Genomic DNA, 23,648 nt, shown 5'->3' with positions numbered 1-23,648 from the left:
GGGTTTATTTTTTTTATAGCATACCCTTTTGAGTTCAATTACTTAATTTTATCTTGGTTTCTTTTGTTTTGGAACTTTAATGATTTATTTTCAATATTTTGTATTTTTACCAAACTCTTTTGAGTTTAATTACTTATCTTGATCCGGATTTCTTAAATTTTGAAAGTTTAGTGATTTTTATTTTATTTTATAAATATTTTGTATTTATAACATACCATTTTGATTGAATTTTTCTTTTTTAGATCTGGGTTTTTTTCGATTTTGGAACTTTAGTGATTATTATTATTTTTTAATAATTTGTATTTATACCGTACCCTTTTAATATAATTCCTTATTTTGAAAGTTTAGTGATTCTTTTTTTAATTTAATTTAATTTTAATTTTAATATTTTGTGTTTATAATTACAACCCCTTTTGATTTATGTTACTTTTTGATCTGGGGTTTATTAGATTTTTTTTTCTAATTCACAATTAATTTTTGCAAGTTAAATGTTTCTGCTCTGTTTTACATAATTAATGCTTGATAGATCCTCTGTTTTCACATTGCTTTGACTTTAATATCCTGCTTAATTTTGACTTTTTAAGCTTACAAATGACTGATTTTAGCTTGACCTTAGTGTTTGTAATCTAAATCTTAAGGGCTTTCAAGATCTGTTAATAGTTATAAGGTTTACATATGATCCTATTTCAAAGATTTGACTTTTATGGTCAGTTGACTTTCTTCTTGACTTAAAATGTGATAATCTTGATGGGCTTTGTTTTACAGTGATTATTATTACTATGGAGTGGTATTTCGGTAACGAAGTTGACGATCTTGTGGTTCCGAAGAATTATGAACAACCACAAATGATATCATCACCAGAAAACTGGTCGCAATGGGGAATGACCGGTTTTGTTAACTCTCCGTTTCCAAAAAAGAACTTTAATTCAGGAGATGAACTCGGTTTTAACGGTGGCAAAAACTTTTACTCTTCATTTGACGAATCCAATAACGAAACATCAAAATCTAACAATTCAAGCATGACTCAAGAGTTGTACAACAATGGCGGGTCCCTTTTGTGGAATAACGAAGCGGATTATCGACAGTTTGCGGAGGAAGAAGCCAGAATCAATCATATGAATGACATTTTCTTGTACATGCTCAACTTTTGGGATTAAGATTCTTGATTTAATGTCGTATTACATGTCACTAATTAATTAAAGAAGAGGTTGGAGTGACAATGCTCACTCTTTTGGATGGTAAGAAAGTAATCGGTTCCGATGAAGTCCTTTTTGACTCTAATCCGATCCATTTTCACTAATATGAAAATTTTATTTTAATAGTATTTTTAAAACGCACATCCAAACACCCCTTAAAAACAATATGTTGAATAAATGGTTTTTAAAATTTGTATTCTTATGGTGTGATTTTGGTACGTTTTGCAGTGGTTCATTTCTTGAAGAGGATCCAACTAAAGAATCAACCGAGCCTCATGACAATACAATTCTAGGTAATGATGCTAACAACATCTTTGAGAGTGAAATGATGAATACGCAATATGTTGGACGCCATGGGCAAAGCTTTGGAAGCTCGAAATACCTCAAAACACACGCGTTCTCTCCGTCAACCGATTGGGGAAACGGTGAAGTTTCAACAAATTATCAAATGCCAAAGGTGAGAAAAAGTTTAGATTTTTATTGTCAAACATTAGTCAAGTTGTAAATCACACGCAAAAGTCAATATTCATATGGTCAAACATTAGTTTATTGGTAATTACATGCAAAATTCGATATTCATATTACATTATTGTATTGGTAATTCTGCCTACAATATTTGTTGTAACTATAGAATTTCGTGACATGTCACATACGTTATGTAAATTTTAATTAAATTGTAGTTAGTTTGACCTGCATATTTAAAGTGTGTACTAATCGGTATTATGTATCTCATGTTTGTTTCTTTGTTTTTGTTAGCAATATACAAGCAATGAGAACACGGAAGAATCAGTATTGAATGATCTTGAAAGGGTGACTGCACAGGTGATTACTTGGGCATTATTGGAAATTTTAAATTTTGTGCGAACCTGTCAACACGCTTAATAAAGTTTTTTTTAGCAGTTCACGGACAAGACTCGAATTTGCTTCCGAGATGCTTTCTACCGACTTGCAGAAAGCTCAAAACAATCAACCAACTCATGCGGAGATGGAGAATCTATGACAACTTGTATTGATGATACATTGAGGTGCGTATAGTGTTTTGTTCTTTTCAAATGTTTAATAATTATATATATATATATGATGAGTTTCAATACAAAACTGTTAAATAATTTAAGAACTCTTAAAAAAACACCTATTTTTTTATTATATTAATGTTCTAGTGTAGTTTTATATGTATATATTTACAAACAAATCGATTATGCTAACAGAAAATCATAGTCCAAATCGACTGGTTCATTGTTATTGATATTATCTTGGTTTGTGACATTCAGCGCTGGAGGACGAGAATCAAAAACAAATGTTATCGATAGAGCGGTAGCCAGTCTCGTGTTTCACAAAAACGAGTACTATGATGATGCACAACCAACTGCTTATTAAGTTAAATTAGTTTTGCAGATATATAATGTATGTATATATGTTGCACTTAGGTAACTAGGTACATATGTTTACATCATCCAATTTTACATGATGTTGTTTACATCATTAGGGAGATATTAGTTCGGGTTTTTAACCTCTTGTGTTGTTGGTTGTTACTAAGTATGAGTAGTTTGTTACAAAGTATGAGTTGAGTGATATGACAATAGAACACCGGGAAGTGAGTAATATAATGTATAACTTGTTTGTTAAATTGGTTGTGATCAGATTAACTTGTTTAATAAAGAGTTATACTAGCCAACACAGAACCTAATTATTTTCATCTAATATATCAGTAATCGTTGGGTTGGTTCATGTGGTCGCTTCGAATAGAATTGTGTGGCACACAGTTTCTGGAGCTCTTGCAAAACTAGTCTAGTATTCCAGAATCCAGGAGCATAGTGTACTCAAAAATGATGCATTGGCCATGCCAGAAAGAGTATTGTGTGTAGTGCAATGTCCTCTGCATAAACTGGTTTTGTTTCAAGGTATTGCGCCTACTAACAACAAAAAGACTGTTGTTTCACAAAGGAGGGTTCAAAGGTAGCACATAATCGTATCTTGACACTTGTATCTATTGATCGTTCTCCATTCATATGGGGTTGCTGAAAATAGTGAAAATGGAAAGTTTGCTTCCCTATATGATTCCTTGCTACACTATTCCTTAGATTCTCATCATCAGAGGTCTCATATACGTCCATGTCAGGATTTAACCATCTCCATCATTATTGTCATATGTGTCTTCATCCACATCGTAATCAACACCACTTTTGTATAGCCGCATGTCAACTTCTACATCCTACAAAGGATTTTCAAATTCTATTACATAATCAGGATCAGAATCAACATTACCATCTGGTTTATTATCTTCAATCCTTCATAATTATTTTCTTCGTCAGCTTTTCCATCATACCTACTACACAATTCTTCCTCACCCTCAGTTTGACCAGCAATTCTTTGTATGGAACCTTTTTACCACCAGGCATGCTAAAATCACTAGCAAATCCTGCGTTTTGTATCACTTTGCTTTGCCCATGTTCAACATACATTTGAACAATGTTATGACCACCTCTTACAATATGACATACACCATTAAAGTGGTAAATTTTATCCAACGGTGTAAGACCCTAATTCAAACAACAATCAGTTTTTTTATAATGAAATTAACAAACTTGACCACAACCATATTGTAACTTACAAACAACTTCTTTAAACAATCCTTTACAAAATTTATCAACCTCAACATAGTCAATGAAGCTTATCTTACCACCCTCATAACTCAATTCCGGATAATTAATGAACTCACATCCATGGTACAATTGGTAAACATTGTGTTACTATCACCTGTAAATATGTGAGGGATATTTGAAAATAATATGGTATGGTTATTTATGAGTGGTTGCGAGTAGAAATGAAGAATAGAAAGAAAATGTTATATGAAAAAAGTTAAATTTGGGGTTTCACTATTCATACCGTTTAATTTTTTAATATTTTTTGAAAGTGGTTGTGAGTGGAGGAGATAAAAATTATAAAGATAAAGGTATAATTTTTTTTTATTTAAGTGAACATGAGAGACAAAATGCAGTGATTTTTAGTGTAACTATCTTAAATCTTAAATATATATAAACGAAACCTTTAAAAGCTCGATATAACATTCATTTATTTGTGAAACGCTTTCATCATCAAACCCAAAGTATATTATTAACTTCCTTATAATAAATAAAATTATAATCCAAAAAAAATATATAAATATTAGAAACGAATAATGTAAAACAACCATGTAATACAGGGGATAAAAACTAGTATGATATATATGAAATATACGGTGTGGAATGGGCTCGGAATGCTCTAAGTACCATTAATCAATCAATAACACTAATAGTTTGAAAATTCTTGTATCCAATTAATAAATTCGCTGCTTGCTTACCATAAAGTTCATTCGGCTCAAATTACTCACTTTCAAGCCGTATACTATAAGACCCAATCGCCATATCCACTTCAAACGCGCTAAAGGAGCTCAAACTGATGCTCAACTAAAAATCAAAGGTCAAAATTACGGGGAGACAGAGAGGACTAGAAGCCAGACGTCCTAAGTTTAATCGAGGGGTTCAAATGTATAAGGGGGTTTTGTATGAAAAATGACCGTATTCCCCTTGTTGTCGACTGATCCACAAACATAGTCAACAGACGGAAGGATGCACTTTTACCCGCCGAAAAAACCACGAGGATGTAAATCAATCGGGTTAAGTGCCCCGTCCATAAACCATCACAAAAACAAATCATAATTAATATAATAATCTGAACCTTTTTCCGATAAAACTAATATATAGTATATACTCGCTCAAAAGTATTGGCGCCAAGGACTGGACTGGAGTGGAGCAATGAAGAGAAGCTTATTAGGGTTTCATCCTCCTCACTTCTCAGAGGTATGTATGTATTGGTTGTGTTATAGGTAGCTGCTTATAATAATAATAATAATAATAATAATAATAATAATAATAATAATAATAATAATAATAATAATAAGATTGTTATTAGGTTTCATATGATATTATTTACATTACATACAGGAAGAGGCATGGCTCCCTGCTTGGCTTCATCCTTGTAATCAACCACCTTCTACTTCTTCCCAGGTATTCAAAACAACATAATTAATTCATTAATTAATTAAAAACATAAACTTTACAATATTTGAATCACTCTATTAGGGTTCTTGTTCAGCTGCCCCAATTGGGGTCTTTTACTTTCTGTTATTTGGCTACTTTAAATGGATTCTTCTTCTTCTTATTATTATTATTATCAGGAGATTGGTCGCCTTCAAGAAAACGTCGTTATTACAGAAAATGGGAATTTGTCGAATGAAGCTACGTGCAAGAGTCTCCGCTTATTCTTATCCGGCGATGACGACTACTCGCTAATGAATTTTCCTTCATCTTCTACCAATGTAAGCTTTCATACTCGTCTAATATATAATAAAACTGCAACTGTGTTTATCAGAGTTTTTATTTTACTTTCAGCATCAACTTCAATATCGTCTTCGTCTGTCTTCAACCGAAGAATCTCAGTATTCACTCAATCCAACTTTGAGTAAATCCAAAGTTATTGCAGATGAGGCCAAATTAGTAATTACACACCCCAAATCTTCAACCTTCAAGGAGCAAACCGAGGAAAACGCTAAAGTAGATGCCATGTGTTAAGAAACTGACATCAGCGATGCGATTGAACTAGCTGTCGCAGCATCAGAAGCGTTAACAATACACAAGGTATTAAAAGATGAGCTCTTGGTTGCATCATCTGTACTCGAGGCTGCAGTACGCTTAAAACAGGCCCGTTTGGAGAATTCCAGAGAGAATCTTGGTAATTCGCTTGAGGAAAGCAGTGAGGTTGACTTTGACTTTTTTTCGGATTTGTATTACTTGACCATGGCGGATGCATATGAAGATGTAGGGTTAACTGTTGCAAACCATGGTGACCCGAGTGCTTATTGTTCCGTATCTCATGTAAATGATACTTTTGGTTCTGAAAATTATACATCTAATGCCAAACACAAGGGGAATATATTGGAATCTTGTGAACGTGTTACACTCAATGAACGTGTTGATTACGAATCATTAGGTGCGGAGAACGCTGATCTGGCATGTGATGTTGATCCTGTGTTTAACTGTTTGGTTGAGCAAGCTGATTTTTGTGCAACAGAGGTGAGTTAACGATTCTCAAGCAAATTTAGTTCTCTTTATTAACTTAGATATTAATAAAAAAATATATATAAATCATTTATGATGATTTGCAGGCTGGCTTGCAGAAAGAGGGTTTTTCAGTTGAGGATATTACAACATCTCAAACAATTTTAAGATCCAATGGTAGCATGCCGCCTTTTTGCATTTTTATGTATATATATATATATATGGACGAGTTTATTGATTATGTTATGTATATACATATATAATTATTTTTATATATTTTTATGATTATGATCTTATATAAAAGTAATATTTATTATTTAGTTAGTTCTGTCATAGTTATTATGTAATATATTCATTATATTAAATAAAAGCTATTATATTTATATGATAAATGGCTAACTTAGGCACGCAAGCCTAGCCGAAATAGGTTTTTGTATTTATATTTATAAATCACAATAGGGGTGTGCATGGGTCGGTTTTTGGCTCAAACTGAAACCGAAATTTTGATTTTTGAGTTTTTGAGAACTGTTTGGTTTTGGTTTCCCAGCTTTTCAGTTTTGCCATTTGGGCTTGCAATTCTTGGCAAAAAGATTGGCCCAAAGTAATGACTTCGGTCCTAGTTGTTTTTTTTTAATAATTAATTGATTATTATAAATTACTTAACATTCAAAAATAGAAATGAAAATTCATAAATTCGTTTCGGGTCGGTTGCTTCGGCTTTGGTTGCATGCAAAATCGAGTCTGTACAGAAAATTTAGTTTTTACCAAAACATAAAGCCAAACCTCGGATTTTGTGTGGGTCGGTTATTTCGGTTTGTTTTTTTCGGTTTCGGGTTGGTGTTTTCTGTTTCATGGGCACCCCTAGCTCACGAGTGGCTCGGCTCGTTTACACCCTCATTGGTACTTACTTTGTAAATTATTTTTTCATGTCTGTCTATGGATTCGTGTTAAATTATTAATAAATTTGTTTTTAACTTTTCTGTTTTTTTATAGAAAGACAAGATAAGATGACAAATTTGGTTCCAGATAGATTTCAAAGCCGCTGGTTTGGTGGTTGGACATCGAAGGTGAGCATTGTTCTGGGAAATACCAAAACTGCCCTCCACTAACTAGTTTAGCCTTAACATATTCTGAATGATTCTTTTGTAATCATATCTCAGTTCACAAACCGTACTAATCGATATCATTTTTGCTTCTTGTTTTCAGAGTGAAGAAAACATTCCTGCAGTTGCAAATGCAACGATAAACATAAACGAACCACTAATGAGCTATTTGCTAATGAAACGAGTTCTCTCTCAGAATCTGCTGATATTGCTCCCGACATGAGTTCCTGCGTACAGATCAGACAAGATAAAGACACAACCGTCTCTCAATCAAGTGTAGTTCTTCAACATGCATACGAGAATACTGATAATGACGAGAATTTGATTCCTGGTGACGTGGCACTTTCTCCCAATGTCTCCCCGATGGACCCTATGTGTTCTGTTGTTCCTTGCAGCTATGCTTCTGATAGTGTCGCATCTCAGAACACCGAACACCAGGAAAATCTCAAGAACCATCCGGGCCCCACGGTTCAACCGAATCTGGATAATTTAGAACTTAATCGTGAGAGTTCACCCACTATACACAGACAGGTGACATCCCTTAAAACTTACAGCATGCTTTATCCTACATGTGCTCCTTATTTAGGCAAAGAGCATACGCGTGTCGAATCATCACCATTTAAACATAATCAGACTGCAAAAGAAGATACTGCGTTGACTGGCCAACACGAGGAGACCACCAAGGTTTCCCAAAAGGTAGAATCTATAGTTCCGAGACGAAAACGTGTCCGTTTTTGAGAAACCGAAATTTGTTACCGACAAGTAAAAAAGTTCCAAAAAACACCACAAACGCGACTCAAAGATCCTTCAGTTGCAGGTAGAATTTGCAGACGGGTAACAAGAAGCAAATTTAAACCTCGGGAAGTTAAAAAAACCAACAAGACGCTACTGCAAGATCTAAAGTTTCTACTAACGGGATTTTCGGTTAAGAAACATAAACAAATCAACAATTTAATTCAAGAAAATGGCGGAATAGTTTTTGATGATATTCCTTCAATATCCAGAAGAAAGAAAAGCTCAAAACATCCACTTATTTTGTGTCCCAAAAAGCTGCTAACAACCAAGTTTTTGTATGGATGTGCAATAAATGCTAGTATTCTTAAAATAACATGGTTGTTTGATTCAACTGATGAAGGTTTGATCTTACCACATAAGAAGTACACGGTTTTAAACGATCATGCAACCGATAACCGTCTTATATTCAAGGATATTGCCATTATGCTTCACGGGAAACAAGATTTCTGCAGTAAAATGGGAAAGGTTGTAAAACATGGAGGCGGGTTGGTTTTCAAAACATTTCATTGGTTGATTAAGAGTCTTGATTCTAAGAAGGTGTCGGTAGGGGTTATTGTTGTGGAGGACGAAAATGGTATTTCGCGTCAGTTGAAACAATGTGCCTTAGAGCAAAAGATATCGGTGATGCCTTATAGTTGGATTATAAACAGCTTATATGCAGGAAGATTGCTTCCTTCACCACAACTTAAACTTCCAGACCAAGCGGTTCAAGTGGAAATGAGTGAAGAAATATGAATCTTTTGTAAACTTGACGATTAATTGATGTTGTTGTTAATTTGAGGACTGATTATGTAATTTGATTTTAATATAAGGGAGATTATTAAAAAAGTTTAAATTCGAGGAAAACAGAAGCGAAAACTCTTTATTTCAACTGGATATCCAGATACGTGTTTACATTATATACTGGTACGTTAGAAAAATCCTAAAGTCCATAAACAACTAGGCCAAGCCAAATTATATACTCAAAAGTTATATTACTGGATAATGTTGGCTCGGGTTTTCATTATACTTAAGAAAACTTAGTGAGACAAAACTTAGAAAAGGGAAAAATAAAATAACAATGTGAATACGACTCGTTGATTTTGCATGTCTCTCTCAATCTATGGAATCCAATCTTCTGTTATAAGTGCCTGATCTGTGTAGGTTTCTCTGTTTTGAGCTATGCAAGCTACATTGTCTCCATACAATACAAGTAGGTTTCTTTTGATCAACTCCGCTCCGCACCATTCTTGAATATGTTGAAAACATTGACCTCAATAAGTAAAAACGTATTCGAATTATGATCGAGCTTTGTGCAGCATGATAGATATCCTACATCATAATCACCTGGTATGCCGTATTTCTCTCATGGAACAAACCATGTCTCAAGTCCCTTAAAGACACCAATTATTATTTTATGAAGTTGATTATGTTCCTCGTTAAAAGACTTGCTAGGAAAATCCTGTGGTATAAAACCGTAGTTTATAAGAAAAGTACACCGCTTAATATTACACAATTAACAACATGCTTCACATTGATGTTAAATCGACACTTCAAGACCAGTAAAATTAACTGATGTGACATGAGTGAAACATGAAAGAAAACTCTGTTTAATCCAATTGAATATTAATACATACATTACATCATAACTGCATTTATGACAATTTATAAACTCAAAAGAGGTTTCTTTAGTTGTTTTCTTTTGACTGATTTATCTTTCTTTCGATTTGGTCCAAACGGCTAGCCCGGCTCCCGCCCACCTTGGTTTTTGAAGGCCCGTCCGATTAATTTATACCCTGGTTAGCTGCTCGTAACTGATCCATGATCAATGGCATTGATAAACACAACCATTGTTACATTGTACACATCCCACACTTTAATTGGACAACTTTATAATGATAACACGGCCAACAAGTTAAGAATAAGTACGTGTTTATAATTGGGCAAATTTATAATGATAACACTTGAACCACTAACAAAACCGTATAAAACCTTCCACAACAAACAGAGTTTTAACCGTCAAAAGGAATTACACAACTGATCCGGAACATGAACTAAAACTTTTATAGAATATAGACATCATGAAATGAAACAACCTTGGCTGCACCAGCTACTGCAGGTCATCTCTCCTTTTCTAGGTTTTATCTGAGCTAGCATTGATATTATTCACCTGTGACTGTGACTGTGACTGTGACTCAGAATTTTCATCTTCCTTTTGTTGCTTATCTTTTTTCTCGAACCGACCACCACACCCTCTGCTTCTTCTCAATGCATGCAAATGTCGTGACTCGTGCAAGTATGGCTTCTACAATTTCACAAATATTCAGTAAGTCCCACAAACTAAATGGCCAGATTTTATGTGTATTGCATACGTAACGGGATTAATTTTAGAATGCCCAAAAATGAATTTTAACGAATTAATATAGTTCTCTTAAAATTATTAAAGCAATTAAGCATGCATAAAACTAATGTAGATCAGACCATAAGAGGTGGCAATTTTGACCTAACTTCAATCACAAACTAAACTAAAATTGTTAGTTAATACTTAATAAGAAACAAGTCAATCGGGTTGAAACTCGCCAATTAATATTTCAAAAACATACCATTTTAAAATCATATTGAACACACTTAGTATTTATTAATAAACTCGAAAGACACAGAAAAGAAAATTGTCCAGGTCAACCGTCAATTCAATCCTAATGTGTTTAAACCTGATGGCCACATGTTGTATGTCTCCATAAACCATGGTTTAACCGATATCAGCTACACAAGGAATAGTCAAATCATAGTTAAACCAATAGACAGCTTTACCCAAGAACACCAACCAACCACACATGAGTTCTACTGTTCTAGAGTGTCAAATACTCAAATATGAGACTGTAATCCTAATGGGCCTAACCCAAGTGACGGCTAACCTTAATGTATTCTAACATTTATTGATGTTTAAGTTGAAATGTGTCATTAACTGGTATGTGCTTTCCTTCAATAAATTTATAATTGGTCTCATTTCCATCTGATGAATTGTGGTTTTTGACAAATATGCCACAGTTATCATTTGTTGTTATACAATAAGATGAAGGTCAATTGGTCAGAATCATTGACAGATACAGTCAGATCCATCCAGTCTGCGCAGATATTTGGGCCGAATTCTCTACTCATATCTTGTACTTTTGTAAACCCTAATTTAGCTAAAAGATCCTAGATGCAAAAGTGGTACCTTTCGAGAGTCGTTAGCTTTTTTTATAGATTCAGCTTTTGCACGGCACTGTCTGCGCCTCAAGATGCCATGATATTGTTTAGCATTCACAAAAACCGGCTCTTCAACTGTATCTGACAACGGCAGAGGAACACCAACACCACCTCCCATCAACTGAACATGTACCTGATAAAAAAAATCTCTTTTTTCAGAACAACCAACCACTGTAGAGGTGGCATTTCTAATCTAATGACGGGTTCAAATTTGATCTCTAATAGGTCAAAAGCAGGAGGTAGTATAATAATACCATAGGTTGCATTGGATAGGGGTTAGTTGGATATGGATGTGTTTCATATGGAGTGAACAGACTCCTGTAGTAAGGATCCGGATAAGGATAAGCTGCTTGTCCCTGATATCATACATAGACTATTAGCTTACACGACACGAGGTTCAAGTTTCAAATCAATAAATCACTTAACTATTTCTGTTCTTTTAACCTTGTAAACCATATTTTTCGTAAAAATCTCAACATCGTTGTTTTACAAAAAAAAATTGAAGGTAAATAAACAAATAAGGATTTATTCAGCAAGTTGAAAGGGATACCAAAGTTGGATACTGGAGGTTTGAAGGATGAGAAATGGCATCTGCAGTGGTAGTTGCCGTTGGTGAAGATTGATCCTGACCATCCATTTGGCTTTGGCTCATCTCACTTTGACTACTATCTGTTCGATTACCAAACAGTCAGTTAATATTGTCAAACACTGCATACTTACCTACGCAGTAAATGCGAAAAAAATATTGGATATCAGTCAAGGACCGAAATTTGAGATATTAGTTACCTAGATATTGGTAATTTTAATATCATGCAGAATTTATATATATAACAATTTAGTATACTCTCCTCGTCCTCCTACCATTAACAAGTTAACCTTTTGCATCTTACTAAAGACTAACAATCCTAGCAAGCAAGTAGAAACTAATTAAGAGTTAAAACACTAACATTTAACACTAAAAATTGACAATCAAGACTTAAAAAACTAATATTGGGAAAATTGGTGATATATCAGTCAAATATCGGGACAGATATTATGACCTAAATTTTGCACCGTTATTTTACCAAGAGACCAATAACCGATATATCCGGCTGCATGAAAAGCTTATGAATGAGAAGATAAATATAACATACATACCAGAAATCTCAGGAGCAGAAGTGGATATGATTTGATTTAATTTAATGAAGTTGGATCTGGAAGCACAAGTAAAGTAAAGTAAAGTAAAGTCAAATCATTAATCAATTTTGAACCCTAAAACCCCAAATCCATTTTAAAAAGATGTATGATTAACTGTAATTGAATTAGGTCTGATACAAACAAATACGAAAACAAGTAACTAAAACTAGCTAGGGTTTCAATTAGGAAGGAAGGAAGGAAGCAATAATACCTGGTTCAAGGAAGAATATTTATTTATTTTGAATTGAAATGAATGTTGGTTTTTGGTGGTGCTGCTGCTTCTCCCAAAATGTTCTCTCTCTCTCGTCAACGACTTTCACGTCACAACGCCTTTACTTTACTTATTCTTAATCAATCTACGAAGCTGTTTTATGTAACACGTAAGTGTTATGTTATGTAATGTTAAGTTAGTGACTAACGGTTAGAGCAACCACAACAACAAATCATCATATCATAACTAAATCAGATTCCAAACTTTTTATAAAAACCCAACTTTCTGTCACAAAAACAAACATTTACAAAATATTATTAAAACTATATATATAATATGTATGTATATATCCATGTGAGAGGGTGGAAAACGAACCCACCATCACTTGTTTGTTGCAAGTTTGCGTAAACAAACTTCACCATTTAAACTTTACTCCCACAACAATAAATTAAGTTCACATTTGTTTGTCTTTTTTGCCACCTCATCCAAACATTGGGCATTACACCTTGTTGTGGATGCTCTTATGACCGCATGTGATTGGATAACGAGATAAATTTTGTATTCTAATTATTCTAAAGTTTAATGGATGAGAGATTTAAAAGTATTCTCTCTGTGATTTGTGAAGCAATGCTTATTCATTCAGAGAAAGGAATAACTTGAATGAGTGTTCAAAATTTTAAGTGTTTTATAAAAATATCGGGACTAACCCACAATAAAATTAATACTAAAATTATTTATTTCACTTATAAATAGTTTTGTTAAAAGATTATTATTATTTTATTATAATCTTTTTCTAACCGAAGAAATTTTAATGTATAAACTTAGACGTTATATCAGACCGAACCCCTTGATACACGAGAACGGGATATAATCCGTAATCCCTCGCCTAGGTCGGGCTCAAATCTAGTCCATTCACAAATCGTATTTATGTTTAACTTCTCCGCATTTAGTTTTATTTAAAATCAAAGGATAAATATAGAATGAGACGAACACAATCGAATCGATGGAGAAAGAAGCAGCAGCAGCAGAAGCGATTACAGCAACATCGGAAGAGGTATCACATGAGTTCAAAACCCTAATCGATCAACACCATCTGGATTCATTGAACCAATTGCAGCACACCATGTACGATCTTATATATATTCATTTCCAATCAATAGTCTTTTGTAACCCTAGCTAGGTTATTTATTACTACATAATAATTGCAGATTAGGGCGTTTGCAGGATAGTAATGCAGTCCTTTCTCATTTTAACGACTACTCCGAACACTGTTTTGCTGAGGTTTCGACTGATCTCTCCGCAAATACTCGCCTTTTGAAGTCCATGAAATCAGACCTTGATTACATCTTCCAAAAGTTGAGGTGTGGTTTGTTATCGATTTATGTTATATTAAACCACCAGTTGCATAATATTCATAGATCAATACATGTATGCTAATGCTGCAAGCTGCAACAATTGTTTTACCTTTTGCAATTTAGATTAGTAAAAGAGTACTCGGTAATTAATTTGAAAATCACAGTAACTCGGGTCATTAAATATTTTTAATTTTTATTGAAACGAAATAAGATGTAATCCACAATATAAAGAATATAGAAGGAAGACAATTTAGTAAATTCTAGATTTTTCTAATAATTAAGTATAGACTTGGAGCAAATACGGACTTAGTCGGTACACCACAAATGGATCACACTATGCCATCAATATCATACTTTGAACAAAGTCTTTTGCTAAATAGTCATTTTTTTACTAGTGGTGGTAATATGAGCATGTTATACGGTGTTTGGACAAAAAATGATATCTTTTTGGTACATGAAGCAACGAGTAGGGTTGGGTTGAATACTTGACAAACATTACCTGTTCAAAGTTTAATACCTAATGTGTTAATATGATTACAGAACCTACCTCAGTGCATTAATAATGCTTTTAAGGTGTTTTAAGAAGTAGCTTTCCAACGAGGTTCAGGTCACTGGGCTAGATAACTAGGATTTGAGCCTCTTAACATAAATTTCACAGTTATAAAGGTGTGTAACATCGCGTCTGTAACAGGTCAATCACCATTTTGACATGTTAGAGATGTGATTGTGCAACCCGTTACAGATCTCTTATTTATTTGCATTTGATTACTTGGTGGCATATACCTTGTCGGAAGCTACTTCCTAAAACACCTTGTATAGAATATAGAAAAATGCATCGTTATTGTTTTCATATAAATTTCGTGATCATATTCACACATTAGTTATTCAAAATGGATGAGTAATGTTTTCTAACTCATCCAACCTGACCTGATTCGTTTCTTCATGCACTAGAATTATATATCAGTTAGTCCAAAACTGTATTAACATGCTCATTTTAACACCACTACTAAAATTTGATAGTTCTATAAATGGCTTTGTTCGTAGTATCATATTGATGGGAGGGATCCAAACGGATATGCTGGTATTATGTAGTCCTTTTTTCGGTGTACATGACAGTGTTTGTATTTAGTTACAAGTTTGTACTTATTTAAAATAATCTAAAATTTACAATATTTATACCATTAGTCTTATTTTTACATTTTTTTATATTGTGGGTCACATCTTATATTGTTTCACACTTGGCAAGAGAGACCGGTTTATGGGAAATTCGATGTTGATGGATGCATTGTGTGCGTGTAGAAGTTAGTAAGAGAGATGAAGAAACGAAAAGGGGAAATCTTGGTTAATAACTTGTGTTACTGAATACAAATCAATTACTGAATATTCTTTTACCAATCTAAATTGTGAAAGGTAAAACAGTGGTCACATGGCAGACACCTTGTAGCATTAGCATACGCCTTAATATTTTTTGACAAAATGTGGCAAAATGTGGCATCCAACGTACACTTGATTAATGATAGCAGGTGTAGCTTCCTTATAATGTTTTGACAAAATGTGGCATGCAACCGTAATATTTTTTTCTCATACAAGTATAATTTTCCTAGGAGATTGGCAGGAAACACTTAAAAGCAACGTTCCAGATGATTTAGATACTTATTTTAGAGCAAAGAGAGTACATAAATGTGTTCAGATTCAGAAGTATGATGCATTTAGCTGTCATGAAAGTAATCATAATATGAATGCAAAACATATAATCGAACACAAAATTTCTTTTTTGGGGATGACTAAAAAGTAAAAACTTCCCTACTTGAGAAGAGCATGAAGTTTAGGTGGGCCTATTGTGATTAATATTGTTTCTTTAATCATAATTAACACCTTGGTGCTCTTTATAAAAAGAAACAAAAAGTGTTGCGAGTTAACCCAACCAAAATCGGAACCTGTTCAGTATGAAATTACTCCCTTCAACTCGAAATTATTATGACCCATTTGCCCTTATGTAATGAGTTCCATGAAAGCTGACTTTGAAACCATATGATGCTGAACTGACAAGAGTTAAATATTGCTTTGCATTTTGATTAAAAAAATGTTGGTTTTGTTTCAGGACTATAAAAGCAAAGATCAAAGCTACATATCCTGATGCATTCCCAGATAATTTAACACTAGAATCACTCGACCGAAGGCCAGATCTCAATGAAACTGTATGATGCTCTGTTAACGTTCATTTTGTTTTTACTGATTACATGAACCACTATTGAGAATAACAAGTTCTCAGAATGGTTAGTCAAAATGGGTCACTTTTTTGTGTTTTTCTTTCTTGGATTTAATGTTTGTAATATGATTGGAAAGAATCAGGGAATAGTATGCCAAAGCATTAACTTAGGTTATAATAGTGGTTACATTTATGGCCAAAACATGACTATAATGCCTTAATAAGTTTGGAATGAAACATGTCACCGCCCTGTGAGTATATTTTGAGTTACTTTGACTTGTTTGACATGTTTTTATTTTAGCAAATCTTTTTAAAGTGTATCTATTTAACTGTTTGTAATATCTATTTAACTGTTTGTAATTCATATTGATACGTTTTTAAAATGTATCCAAATTGACCCAATTTTCCCATACAAACCAACATACTTAGGGCATGTTTGGGATTGAATTTAAAAAATGCTTATTGGCTTATTGGTGTTTTCAATAAGCCAATAAGTTAAAATGTGTTTGGCAATCACAAAAATATTTTTTATTTTAGCTTTATGAAAGGCTTAAAAAGCAGTTTTTCAAAAGCCCCAACTCCCGACTTTTCAAAATGGCTTTTTGAAAAAGCCAATAAGCATTTTTCAAACTCAATCCCAAACATGCTCTTAATACAATCTCGCTTATAGGCATGGCTACTTTACATAAATGAATATAATTTGCTTGCCAGCTCTCTGATGTATGCATGTTGGTTTGCAGCTTTCATGACACCAAGCTTTGGATAATAAACATGGAAAGAACAGAACATGCCCGGTCCATCCTGAGATTCTTATGGATTCTATTTCCATCATATGCCTGATCATTTTCGTTCACACTAGTCTTATATTATGTGCTATAAGTCAATAATTTCATATTTTGAATTGTTATTGTATCTGTTTTGTTTTCATCTGTTTTTGGCATACAATAGACTTCAAATTATAAGAATGGATAATGTATTGATGTGTATTAGAATGGATGATATATTATAGATTTTGCAATCATGTTACAGTTTAAATCTATATTAAGCAGCACGATCAGTCTGAAATGTAAGGAAAAAAACACAAAAGGCTTGGTTAAGACAGGTTCTTTTTTTGCTATATTTGGTACCAAGCATCAATAAATCTTCAAAATCTTGATTACAAAATACACCTACAGTTTCTAAAAGTTCAAAGAAGAGAAAAAAAAAACAGAAAACAACATTTTGTGAAAGCTTATATAAAACCTGGGATTTCCCCAGGCATTGGAGCCAACTGATTGGTATTGAACCTTTCTTCATCATAAAAAGTGGCACGTACGACTCTTCCGCCAAAAAACCGACCTTCAAGATCTACAAGTGCTTTTGTTGCTTGCTCTGATCTCTCAAACTGCACAAATATTCTAACGGCTTCATCAACCGGAAAACTAGGCTCGGTTATTTCAAATATCAACACCCTTGTCACTGTTCCATATTTTGAGCATTCCTCTGCAACCTCGGATTCTAGATCATCATCTACCTCCCCGGGACCCACCTTCAAACGGATGTGTATTAGAATGGGTGATATATTATAGATTTTGCAATCATGTTACAGTTTAAATCTATATTAAGCAGCACGATCAGTCTGAAATGTAAGGAAAAAAAACACAAAAGGCTTGGTTAAGACAGGTTCTTTTTTTGCTATATTTGGTACCAAGCATCAATAAATCTTCAAAATCTTGATTACAAAATACACCTACAGTTTCTAAAAGTTCAAAGAAGAGAAAAAAAAAACAGAAAACAACATTTTGTGAAAGCTTATATAAAACCTGGGATTTCCCCAGGCATTGGAGCCAACTGATTGGTATTGAACCTTTCTTCATCATAAAAAGTGGCACGTACGACTCTTCCGCCAAAAAACCGACCTTCAAGATCTACAAGTGCTTTTGTTGCTTGCTCTGATCTCTCAAACTGCACAAATATTCTAACGGCTTCATCAACCGGAAAACTAGGCTCGGTTATTTCAAATATCAACACCCTTGTCACTGTTCCATATTTTGAGCATTCCTCTGCAACCTCGGATTCTAGATCATCATCTACCTCCCCGGGACCCACCTTCAAACGTATACCACAAAGATATTAATAAAATTAGAATTTAGAATTCATGTCAATGTCAGAATATTCAATTTCACAGCTCTTGTCCAAAACAAACATATAAAAAAGATGACAGATTCAGTTTTGGGTGCAAATCCAATATCTTAATAATAAGTCCACTTACAACTACTGCAGCCTCTCCAAATTTGATCAGTTACACTAAAAGCTGATTATTAACAGACAACCTAAATAGACATGATCATTCATTTATTCTTAGGGGTCTTTCTTCTCACCAAAAGTAAAGGAAATCAATCGAGGTCAACAAAACAGGAATGAAACTAGAAAGAAAAGCCTTCCCAAGACTATTTTTTTTATCTCCCATATTAATTTTCCATTAATCCCAAATAGCTCCTAGGCAGCAAGCACATGAACACGCTCAACTTCTTTCTGAATGTCACGAAAGAAAATTAATAACACACGTGCCCACAATAAGTCAATAACTTCCAAGTTGCAAACGAGTTCACTACACTGATATGACCATGTAATTAATTACATAACTGTTTAACATTACTCCATTAGTAGAAAATTATTAGGTAAGTGCTAGAGGTATTTATTCAGTTGACCTCTCGGTTGTCAATTAATCCATCTTTTTAACCAAACCAAACAAATAGCAGTCTATAATATACTTCTTCTATTGGTTTTGAGGCATTAGAAGAAACAAATATCAAACGGAAACAAGTCAAGCAAAACACAATGGTCAACAATCTGCAGTTTTACAACCTTAATTTTGCATCAAGAATTCCTATAAACATATCACTTAAAATCTTCTTCCCTATGCATGGGCATGTGATTTCTGATTTTCTAAAAGCATATCCTCATCGGCATCAAAGTCTTTAAAATGGATATGATATTTACGGTAGCTACAGTATATGGGGAATCACTGTAGCTATCACAGGTTTCATCTCCATTTAGAGATTCTGACTGAGAACATAAATACAAGAAATTTTGTTTCAAATTATTTAGAGATAGAAGTGAATGCAGATGCTGATGCTCAAGCTTTCTCATTTTGATTCACTTGCAAGTGCTTAGGTTGATGATCGTGTCATTCTTAACACTAACTACCTTTTAAACCAAACTTTTCTACAGTAAAATAAAAAAAGTTCTTCTCTTTGACAGCCAAAAATTCAAAAAGTAAACAAGAATTTTTCTGGCCAACATACCTACCGCAATTATTATGTCAACATCAATAAGAATGGCGATGATGTTATGATAATGAAAAGAAGAGTATAAGGTATACAAAATTTTAATGTAATAAACAGATGCCAAAATGATATATATCTTATTCTCTACAGACACCAATGATTACTCGCACTTTGTACAAAATATATATATGGGAGGGTTCATAAGAAAACCACAAACTTACAAAAATTCCGTGATTGGTTAGTTTGCATGGTCTAAGTGACAAATTAACTACAAATAAAACACAAGTATTTCCAAGAATGTGACAATTGCAGGGATTAGAACATCATTTCTACCTTGAAACATATGTCATACACGCAAGAAAAGCAGTAAAAACATATTATGAAAAAAAGAAAAGAAAATTAGAAAGGCATCTAAAGCTCACAAATTTTTCTTGGTTTCAAATTGCATGAACGAGTTCAGTAATACACCAAAAAATGACCAAATAACTTAACAAGAATTGACTATTGATCTTTTGCTCAGGCTTATATTAAAGTTCAATAATAAAACTGTTAGAAAAAAGTTTAAATGTGTTCTTATCAACTAAGTTTCTATTAAGACTACCACTGAAATATGATGCTGCAACTTGCAAACGGTGCCGACTTCACTGGCATGGCGTGAGAATTTAAAAGTGTAGCCAAGATATTATCATAAGGTCTCTACAGACTCAAAATGTGATTCTTACTAAATACTAAAACGCTATTTAATGGTGGGATTCTTAACCACGCTGCCCACGCATGCAATATGATCACAAACTTTTTACACTACAACAGGTTTTCATTAGGATACACACATTTTATAACTGACCTTCCAATATATTCTTGTGTTTTCTACGATATATAAGATTGGTTCTTGTGTAATGAAAGTTTTCAAGTTTTCCAACTTTCCGTATAGTTTAATCCCTAGTCTATGACTTATCATGATACTTATTCTCATAATAAAACTGTAAAACATAAACACCAAAGTGTATAAATCCATGAAAGGCACTAACCATGTTCCGAAGCAGCACAACGCGAGTGGGGGTCCCATTAATACTAACCCCTCTGGTTTTCTTCTCCACCTGCTGCTTAGCCTCACCCGCATTGACAATCACCCCAGCCCGCCTATCCGTCTTCTTGGCCACCAACGGCGTCGTAATCCCCTGCTCCTGTTTCCCAAGCCCCTGCCCGGCTTTCCACCCCATCTTCGCCATCATCCTCTGCGCCGCAGTCATCTGCCCGCCCGCCCCAACCCCTAACCCACCCATCTCACTCTTCTCAATACTAAACCCATCCCCATCTCGATCCCTATCCCCATCCCCACCGCCACTCATCGCTGCCCGTCGCTTCCACGCCTCCTCGCCCGATATATTAATATTAACATTAATATTAGCCTCCCTCTCCTTATCCTTAATCTCCCTCTCCTCCTCTTCTTTTCGCCTTCGGTCCATCTCCCTTTTAATTTCCGCCTCGGCCGCCTTCCGCTTTCGCTCGCGTTTCAGCTCCTCGTAATCGTTGGGCCTGGCGGGGTCGTATTCCTCGACGACAGAGGACGGGACAGCGACAAGGGCCGGTTGGAAGGTGGGGTTAGTGTTTGGAGTGGTGGAATCAAGAACTGGGGGTGGTCTGGATTTGGGTTTGATTAGGGTTTTGGGGTGAGAAGAAGAAGATAAAGAAGATGGCTTTCGGAGAGTTGGTGGGGCCATTTTAACGGAGCTTGACCAGACATTAGATGAGGGGTTTGAGGGTTTGGTGGTGGCGTTGGAATCATCGTCGGTGGATGAAGGTGGAGGTAGGTCGCCGTATAACCCACCAAGCATTATATTGTTTTGTTTGATTGATTATTGTAGATCAAATGGAATTGAAGAAGAAGAAGAAGGATGCAGAGAAAGACTTGTGTGATATGGAAAATAGGGCTCGTAAAGTACAGGGTATTTGCTCATAAAAAAACACAAATTGAACCTCCATTATAACTAAAGGTTCATTAAGTGTTTTTTTCAAATTTCAAACTATCTTTTAGGGTGTTTGATTAAGATAATAAAGATACGAGTGAATTGATGTAAAATTTTTCTTGGAATGGTGATTCAAATGGTTTGATTTTGTTAATTGGAAATTCAAATACCCGGATTGAAACACATTTTCGTTGTTAGGATCATCATTTCGATATAAGTCCTAAAACATCGGTTTAAAATTCGGAAAAACACTTGATGCCATTAAATGTTTTACAACGGAGGTCCTTGAGAGAAAAATTGTCAAAAGGTTGGACAGTTGGCAGAGATCTTTAAATGTGAGATTACTATCGATTAATACATAAAATGTGAGATTATTTATTTCCAATTTGTCAAAAAAAAAATATAAATTGAATTATGGTAAAATTAATATTTTTTTCCAACATATTTGTCGCTAGCTCACTCCATTCATAACTTTGAATATATTTTCCGTTACAACCCATATTAACTGAAAGTTATCTCGTTATTTATTAGATAACAAAAACGTCTTATATAACAAAAACATTAATTAATAATTATATATTAAAGTTGAATCTCTCTCTCTCTCCATTTAAAGTACCGAAAAGATTAGTTTGAAATATTAGTTAATCTATTGTCTTGGTGAAATTGGTTAAAGTCCATCTTTGTTCTTATATAACATTTCTAAGTCATGTTTCTTAGCACATCTTGGCCATTTCCTGAATCCACTTATGGCACGAAACGTGCCTCAGCGATGGTACCAAACAGACTTACGTTATTTAATGATTGGTTAAATAGTTTTAGTTATTTATTTGGTTTTTACACTTTGTTTATCTTAATAAATGAAATATCAACTCCTGTTGTATCTAGTGCAATCCCAGAGGCCTTCCTAAAAAGCAAGATAAAGCCCAGAATCCTTTTTACCATAAACTTGTCATACGGATCTAGTTCAATGCCAAAAGCCTCTACTAGAGATCCCAAACCAATTTAATTAAGGTTAAAGTTGATTATTAATTTATTAAGTTAAATTATTTAATATTATGTCCCCTTATAAGAATCGCTTGAGTATATACTTCCGTCCAAAAAAATTATTTAATCACAACTGTAATCTTATCAGTTACACATAGTTCTTTTTGAATTACAACTTTATATTTGATAAATTATTGCAAACTAGATAGGCACACACACATATATTGCCATTTTATTCAGTTTTATATATACTGCATGCTTCAGCTTTATCTCCCCTAAGAATCGCTTGAGTAAGCTTGTGACGTACAGGGACGGATTTATTCATGTGAGTACCGGGTCAAGCGAACCAGGTGTTTTTCGAACCGTAGTGGAGCATTTAATAGCGACTTTTTTAGCGAACCATGTGTTTCTGGGCTGAACCATATATATAATTCGTTTCAAATATATACATAAAACATATACTGGCTTAGTGGCAAGGCGTGCATTGTGTTTGAGTGCAGACCCGGGTTCGAGTCTCACACAAGACACAACCTTATTTTTTTTTGCCTTTTTCTTTTGTGCTCTATTACCCTTATAAACCTTTCTTAAAAACCCTAAACACCCCCAATTTCCCTCACTGTCTGTCTGTCCACCTCTACCGTAGAGAAAGAAACTCGCCGAGACGCCGACCACCTCACAGTCACACAGACAGACGCCGACCACCTCCAAATCTCCAATTCCATCTGTAGCTCCCACAAATTAAAAACCCTAAATCCACAATACACATCCTCCGGCCTCCGCGTTCGCCGACGGTGACGACTCCGACACTCACAGTCACACAGTCACACCAGAAACTCGCCGTCGCCGTCTCACCGATAGTCCGATACCCTCCGGCAGTCCGGCCTCCGCGTTCAGGTGCGTTCCCGAATCCCGCCCCTTTTGTAGTTCGTTAGAATGAGACTTTTGATGATTGAGTGTTCAAAAAAGATGTTAGTTTTTTAGGGCTTTGAATTTTATTTTTGCTTTTACAGAACTTAAATTTGATAGATTATGGACCGTTTTTTATCGAGAAGGCCACGA

General features: G+C 34.4%; 5 protein-coding genes across 7 annotated transcripts; 3 read left to right on the top strand and 2 right to left on the bottom strand.

The window, feature by feature from the left end:
• The first annotated feature begins 524 nt into the window (after positions 1 to 524).
• On the top strand, positions 525 to 2,673 carry LOC143608400 (protein LNK3-like). Of its 2 annotated transcripts, none has more exons than XM_077083447.1 (5): positions 525 to 1,132; positions 1,425 to 1,653; positions 1,953 to 2,018; positions 2,094 to 2,221; positions 2,468 to 2,673. In XM_077083447.1, the coding sequence occupies exons 1-5, from the start codon at positions 780 to 782 to the stop codon at positions 2,571 to 2,573; spliced, it is 882 nt and encodes a 293-aa protein (XP_076939562.1). In that variant the 5' UTR covers positions 525 to 779; the 3' UTR covers positions 2,574 to 2,673. The 2 variants fall into 2 exon arrangements, with proteins under 2 accessions (XP_076939562.1, XP_076939563.1); XM_077083448.1 differs by having other exon boundaries at positions 527 to 1,132; positions 2,097 to 2,221.
• Positions 2,674 to 4,953: 2,280 nt separating this feature from the next.
• Positions 4,954 to 7,484, top strand: LOC143608419 (uncharacterized). 2 transcript variants are annotated; one of them, XM_077083465.1, is made up of 6 exons: positions 4,954 to 5,035; positions 5,180 to 5,242; positions 5,413 to 5,553; positions 5,627 to 6,307; positions 6,400 to 6,469; positions 7,286 to 7,484. In XM_077083465.1, exons 4-6 carry the CDS (start codon positions 6,032 to 6,034, stop codon positions 7,399 to 7,401), a joined length of 462 nt encoding a protein of 153 aa, XP_076939580.1. In that variant the 5' UTR covers positions 4,954 to 5,035; positions 5,180 to 5,242; positions 5,413 to 5,553; positions 5,627 to 6,031; the 3' UTR covers positions 7,402 to 7,484. The 2 variants fall into 2 exon arrangements, with proteins under 2 accessions (XP_076939580.1, XP_076939581.1); XM_077083466.1 differs by having other exon boundaries at positions 4,960 to 5,035.
• Positions 7,485 to 10,101: 2,617 nt separating this feature from the next.
• LOC143608431 (nuclear transcription factor Y subunit A-4-like) lies at positions 10,102 to 12,687 on the bottom strand. Its single transcript, XM_077083474.1, has 6 exons — positions 12,677 to 12,687; positions 12,556 to 12,611; positions 11,969 to 12,087; positions 11,673 to 11,774; positions 11,387 to 11,551; positions 10,102 to 10,474 (listed from the first exon to the last, which is right to left on the bottom strand). The coding sequence occupies exons 1-6, from the start codon at positions 12,685 to 12,687 to the stop codon at positions 10,304 to 10,306; spliced, it is 624 nt and encodes a 207-aa protein (XP_076939589.1). The 3' UTR covers positions 10,102 to 10,303.
• A 1,088-nt stretch (positions 12,688 to 13,775) lies between these two features.
• Positions 13,776 to 17,408, top strand: LOC143608417 (kxDL motif-containing protein LO9-177-like). Its single transcript, XM_077083464.1, has 4 exons — positions 13,776 to 13,930; positions 14,014 to 14,166; positions 16,262 to 16,358; positions 17,110 to 17,408. Exons 1-4 carry the CDS (start codon positions 13,809 to 13,811, stop codon positions 17,116 to 17,118), a joined length of 381 nt encoding a protein of 126 aa, XP_076939579.1. The 5' UTR covers positions 13,776 to 13,808; the 3' UTR covers positions 17,119 to 17,408.
• Positions 17,409 to 18,033: 625 nt separating this feature from the next.
• LOC143608386 (DNA-damage-repair/toleration protein 111-like) lies at positions 18,034 to 21,495 on the bottom strand. Its single transcript, XM_077083434.1, has 2 exons — positions 20,667 to 21,495; positions 18,034 to 18,457 (listed from the first exon to the last, which is right to left on the bottom strand). The coding sequence occupies exons 1-2, from the start codon at positions 21,471 to 21,473 to the stop codon at positions 18,161 to 18,163; spliced, it is 1,104 nt and encodes a 367-aa protein (XP_076939549.1). The 5' UTR covers positions 21,474 to 21,495; the 3' UTR covers positions 18,034 to 18,160.
• Positions 21,496 to 23,648: the final 2,153 nt, after the last annotated feature.

This window comes from Bidens hawaiensis, unplaced genomic scaffold (assembly GCF_021521415.1).
Source record: "Bidens hawaiensis isolate Kalapana, Puna unplaced genomic scaffold, B.hawaiensis_p1.1 tig00419365_1, whole genome shotgun sequence".
Classification (NCBI taxonomy): domain Eukaryota; kingdom Viridiplantae; phylum Streptophyta; class Magnoliopsida; order Asterales; family Asteraceae; genus Bidens; species Bidens hawaiensis.
This window is presented reverse-complemented; position numbering and strand designations above follow the sequence as displayed.

What these genes read in the sequence shown, in the direction of transcription:
- LOC143608419 (XM_077083465.1), top strand. Translation starts at nt 6,032, where the DNA reads ATGGCGGATGCATATGAAGATGTAGGGTTAACTGTTGCAAACCATGGT. An exon ending in CTGATTTTTGTGCAACAGAG is followed by an intron (nt 6,308 to 6,399) that starts GTGAGTTAACGA and finishes GATGATTTGCAG; the next exon opens with GCTGGCTTGCAGAAAGAGGG. An exon ending in AACAATTTTAAGATCCAATG is followed by an intron (nt 6,470 to 7,285) that starts GTAGCATGCCGC and finishes GTTTTTTTATAG; the next exon opens with AAAGACAAGATAAGATGACA.
- LOC143608386 (XM_077083434.1), bottom strand. Translation starts at nt 21,473, where the DNA reads ATGCTTGGTGGGTTATACGGCGACCTACCTCCACCTTCATCCACCGAC. An exon ending in TTGTGCTGCTTCGGAACATG is followed by an intron (nt 18,458 to 20,666) that starts GTTAGTGCCTTT and finishes ATACGTTTGAAG; the next exon opens with GTGGGTCCCGGGGAGGTAGA.
- LOC143608431 (XM_077083474.1), bottom strand. An exon ending in TTCTGCTCCTGAGATTTCTG is followed by an intron (nt 12,088 to 12,555) that starts GTATGTATGTTA and finishes GTAATCGAACAG; the next exon opens with ATAGTAGTCAAAGTGAGATG. An exon ending in AAGCTAACGACTCTCGAAAG is followed by an intron (nt 10,475 to 11,386) that starts GTACCACTTTTG and finishes GTGAAATTGTAG; the next exon opens with AAGCCATACTTGCACGAGTC.
- LOC143608417 (XM_077083464.1), top strand. Translation starts at nt 13,809, where the DNA reads ATGGAGAAAGAAGCAGCAGCAGCAGAAGCGATTACAGCAACATCGGAA. An exon ending in AACCAATTGCAGCACACCAT is followed by an intron (nt 13,931 to 14,013) that starts GTACGATCTTAT and finishes TAATAATTGCAG; the next exon opens with ATTAGGGCGTTTGCAGGATA. An exon ending in TACATCTTCCAAAAGTTGAG is followed by an intron (nt 14,167 to 16,261) that starts GTGTGGTTTGTT and finishes GTTTTGTTTCAG; the next exon opens with GACTATAAAAGCAAAGATCA.
- LOC143608400 (XM_077083447.1), top strand. Translation starts at nt 780, where the DNA reads ATGGAGTGGTATTTCGGTAACGAAGTTGACGATCTTGTGGTTCCGAAG. An exon ending in CATATGAATGACATTTTCTT is followed by an intron (nt 1,133 to 1,424) that starts GTACATGCTCAA and finishes TACGTTTTGCAG; the next exon opens with TGGTTCATTTCTTGAAGAGG. An exon ending in TGTATTGATGATACATTGAG is followed by an intron (nt 2,222 to 2,467) that starts GTGCGTATAGTG and finishes TGTGACATTCAG; the next exon opens with CGCTGGAGGACGAGAATCAA.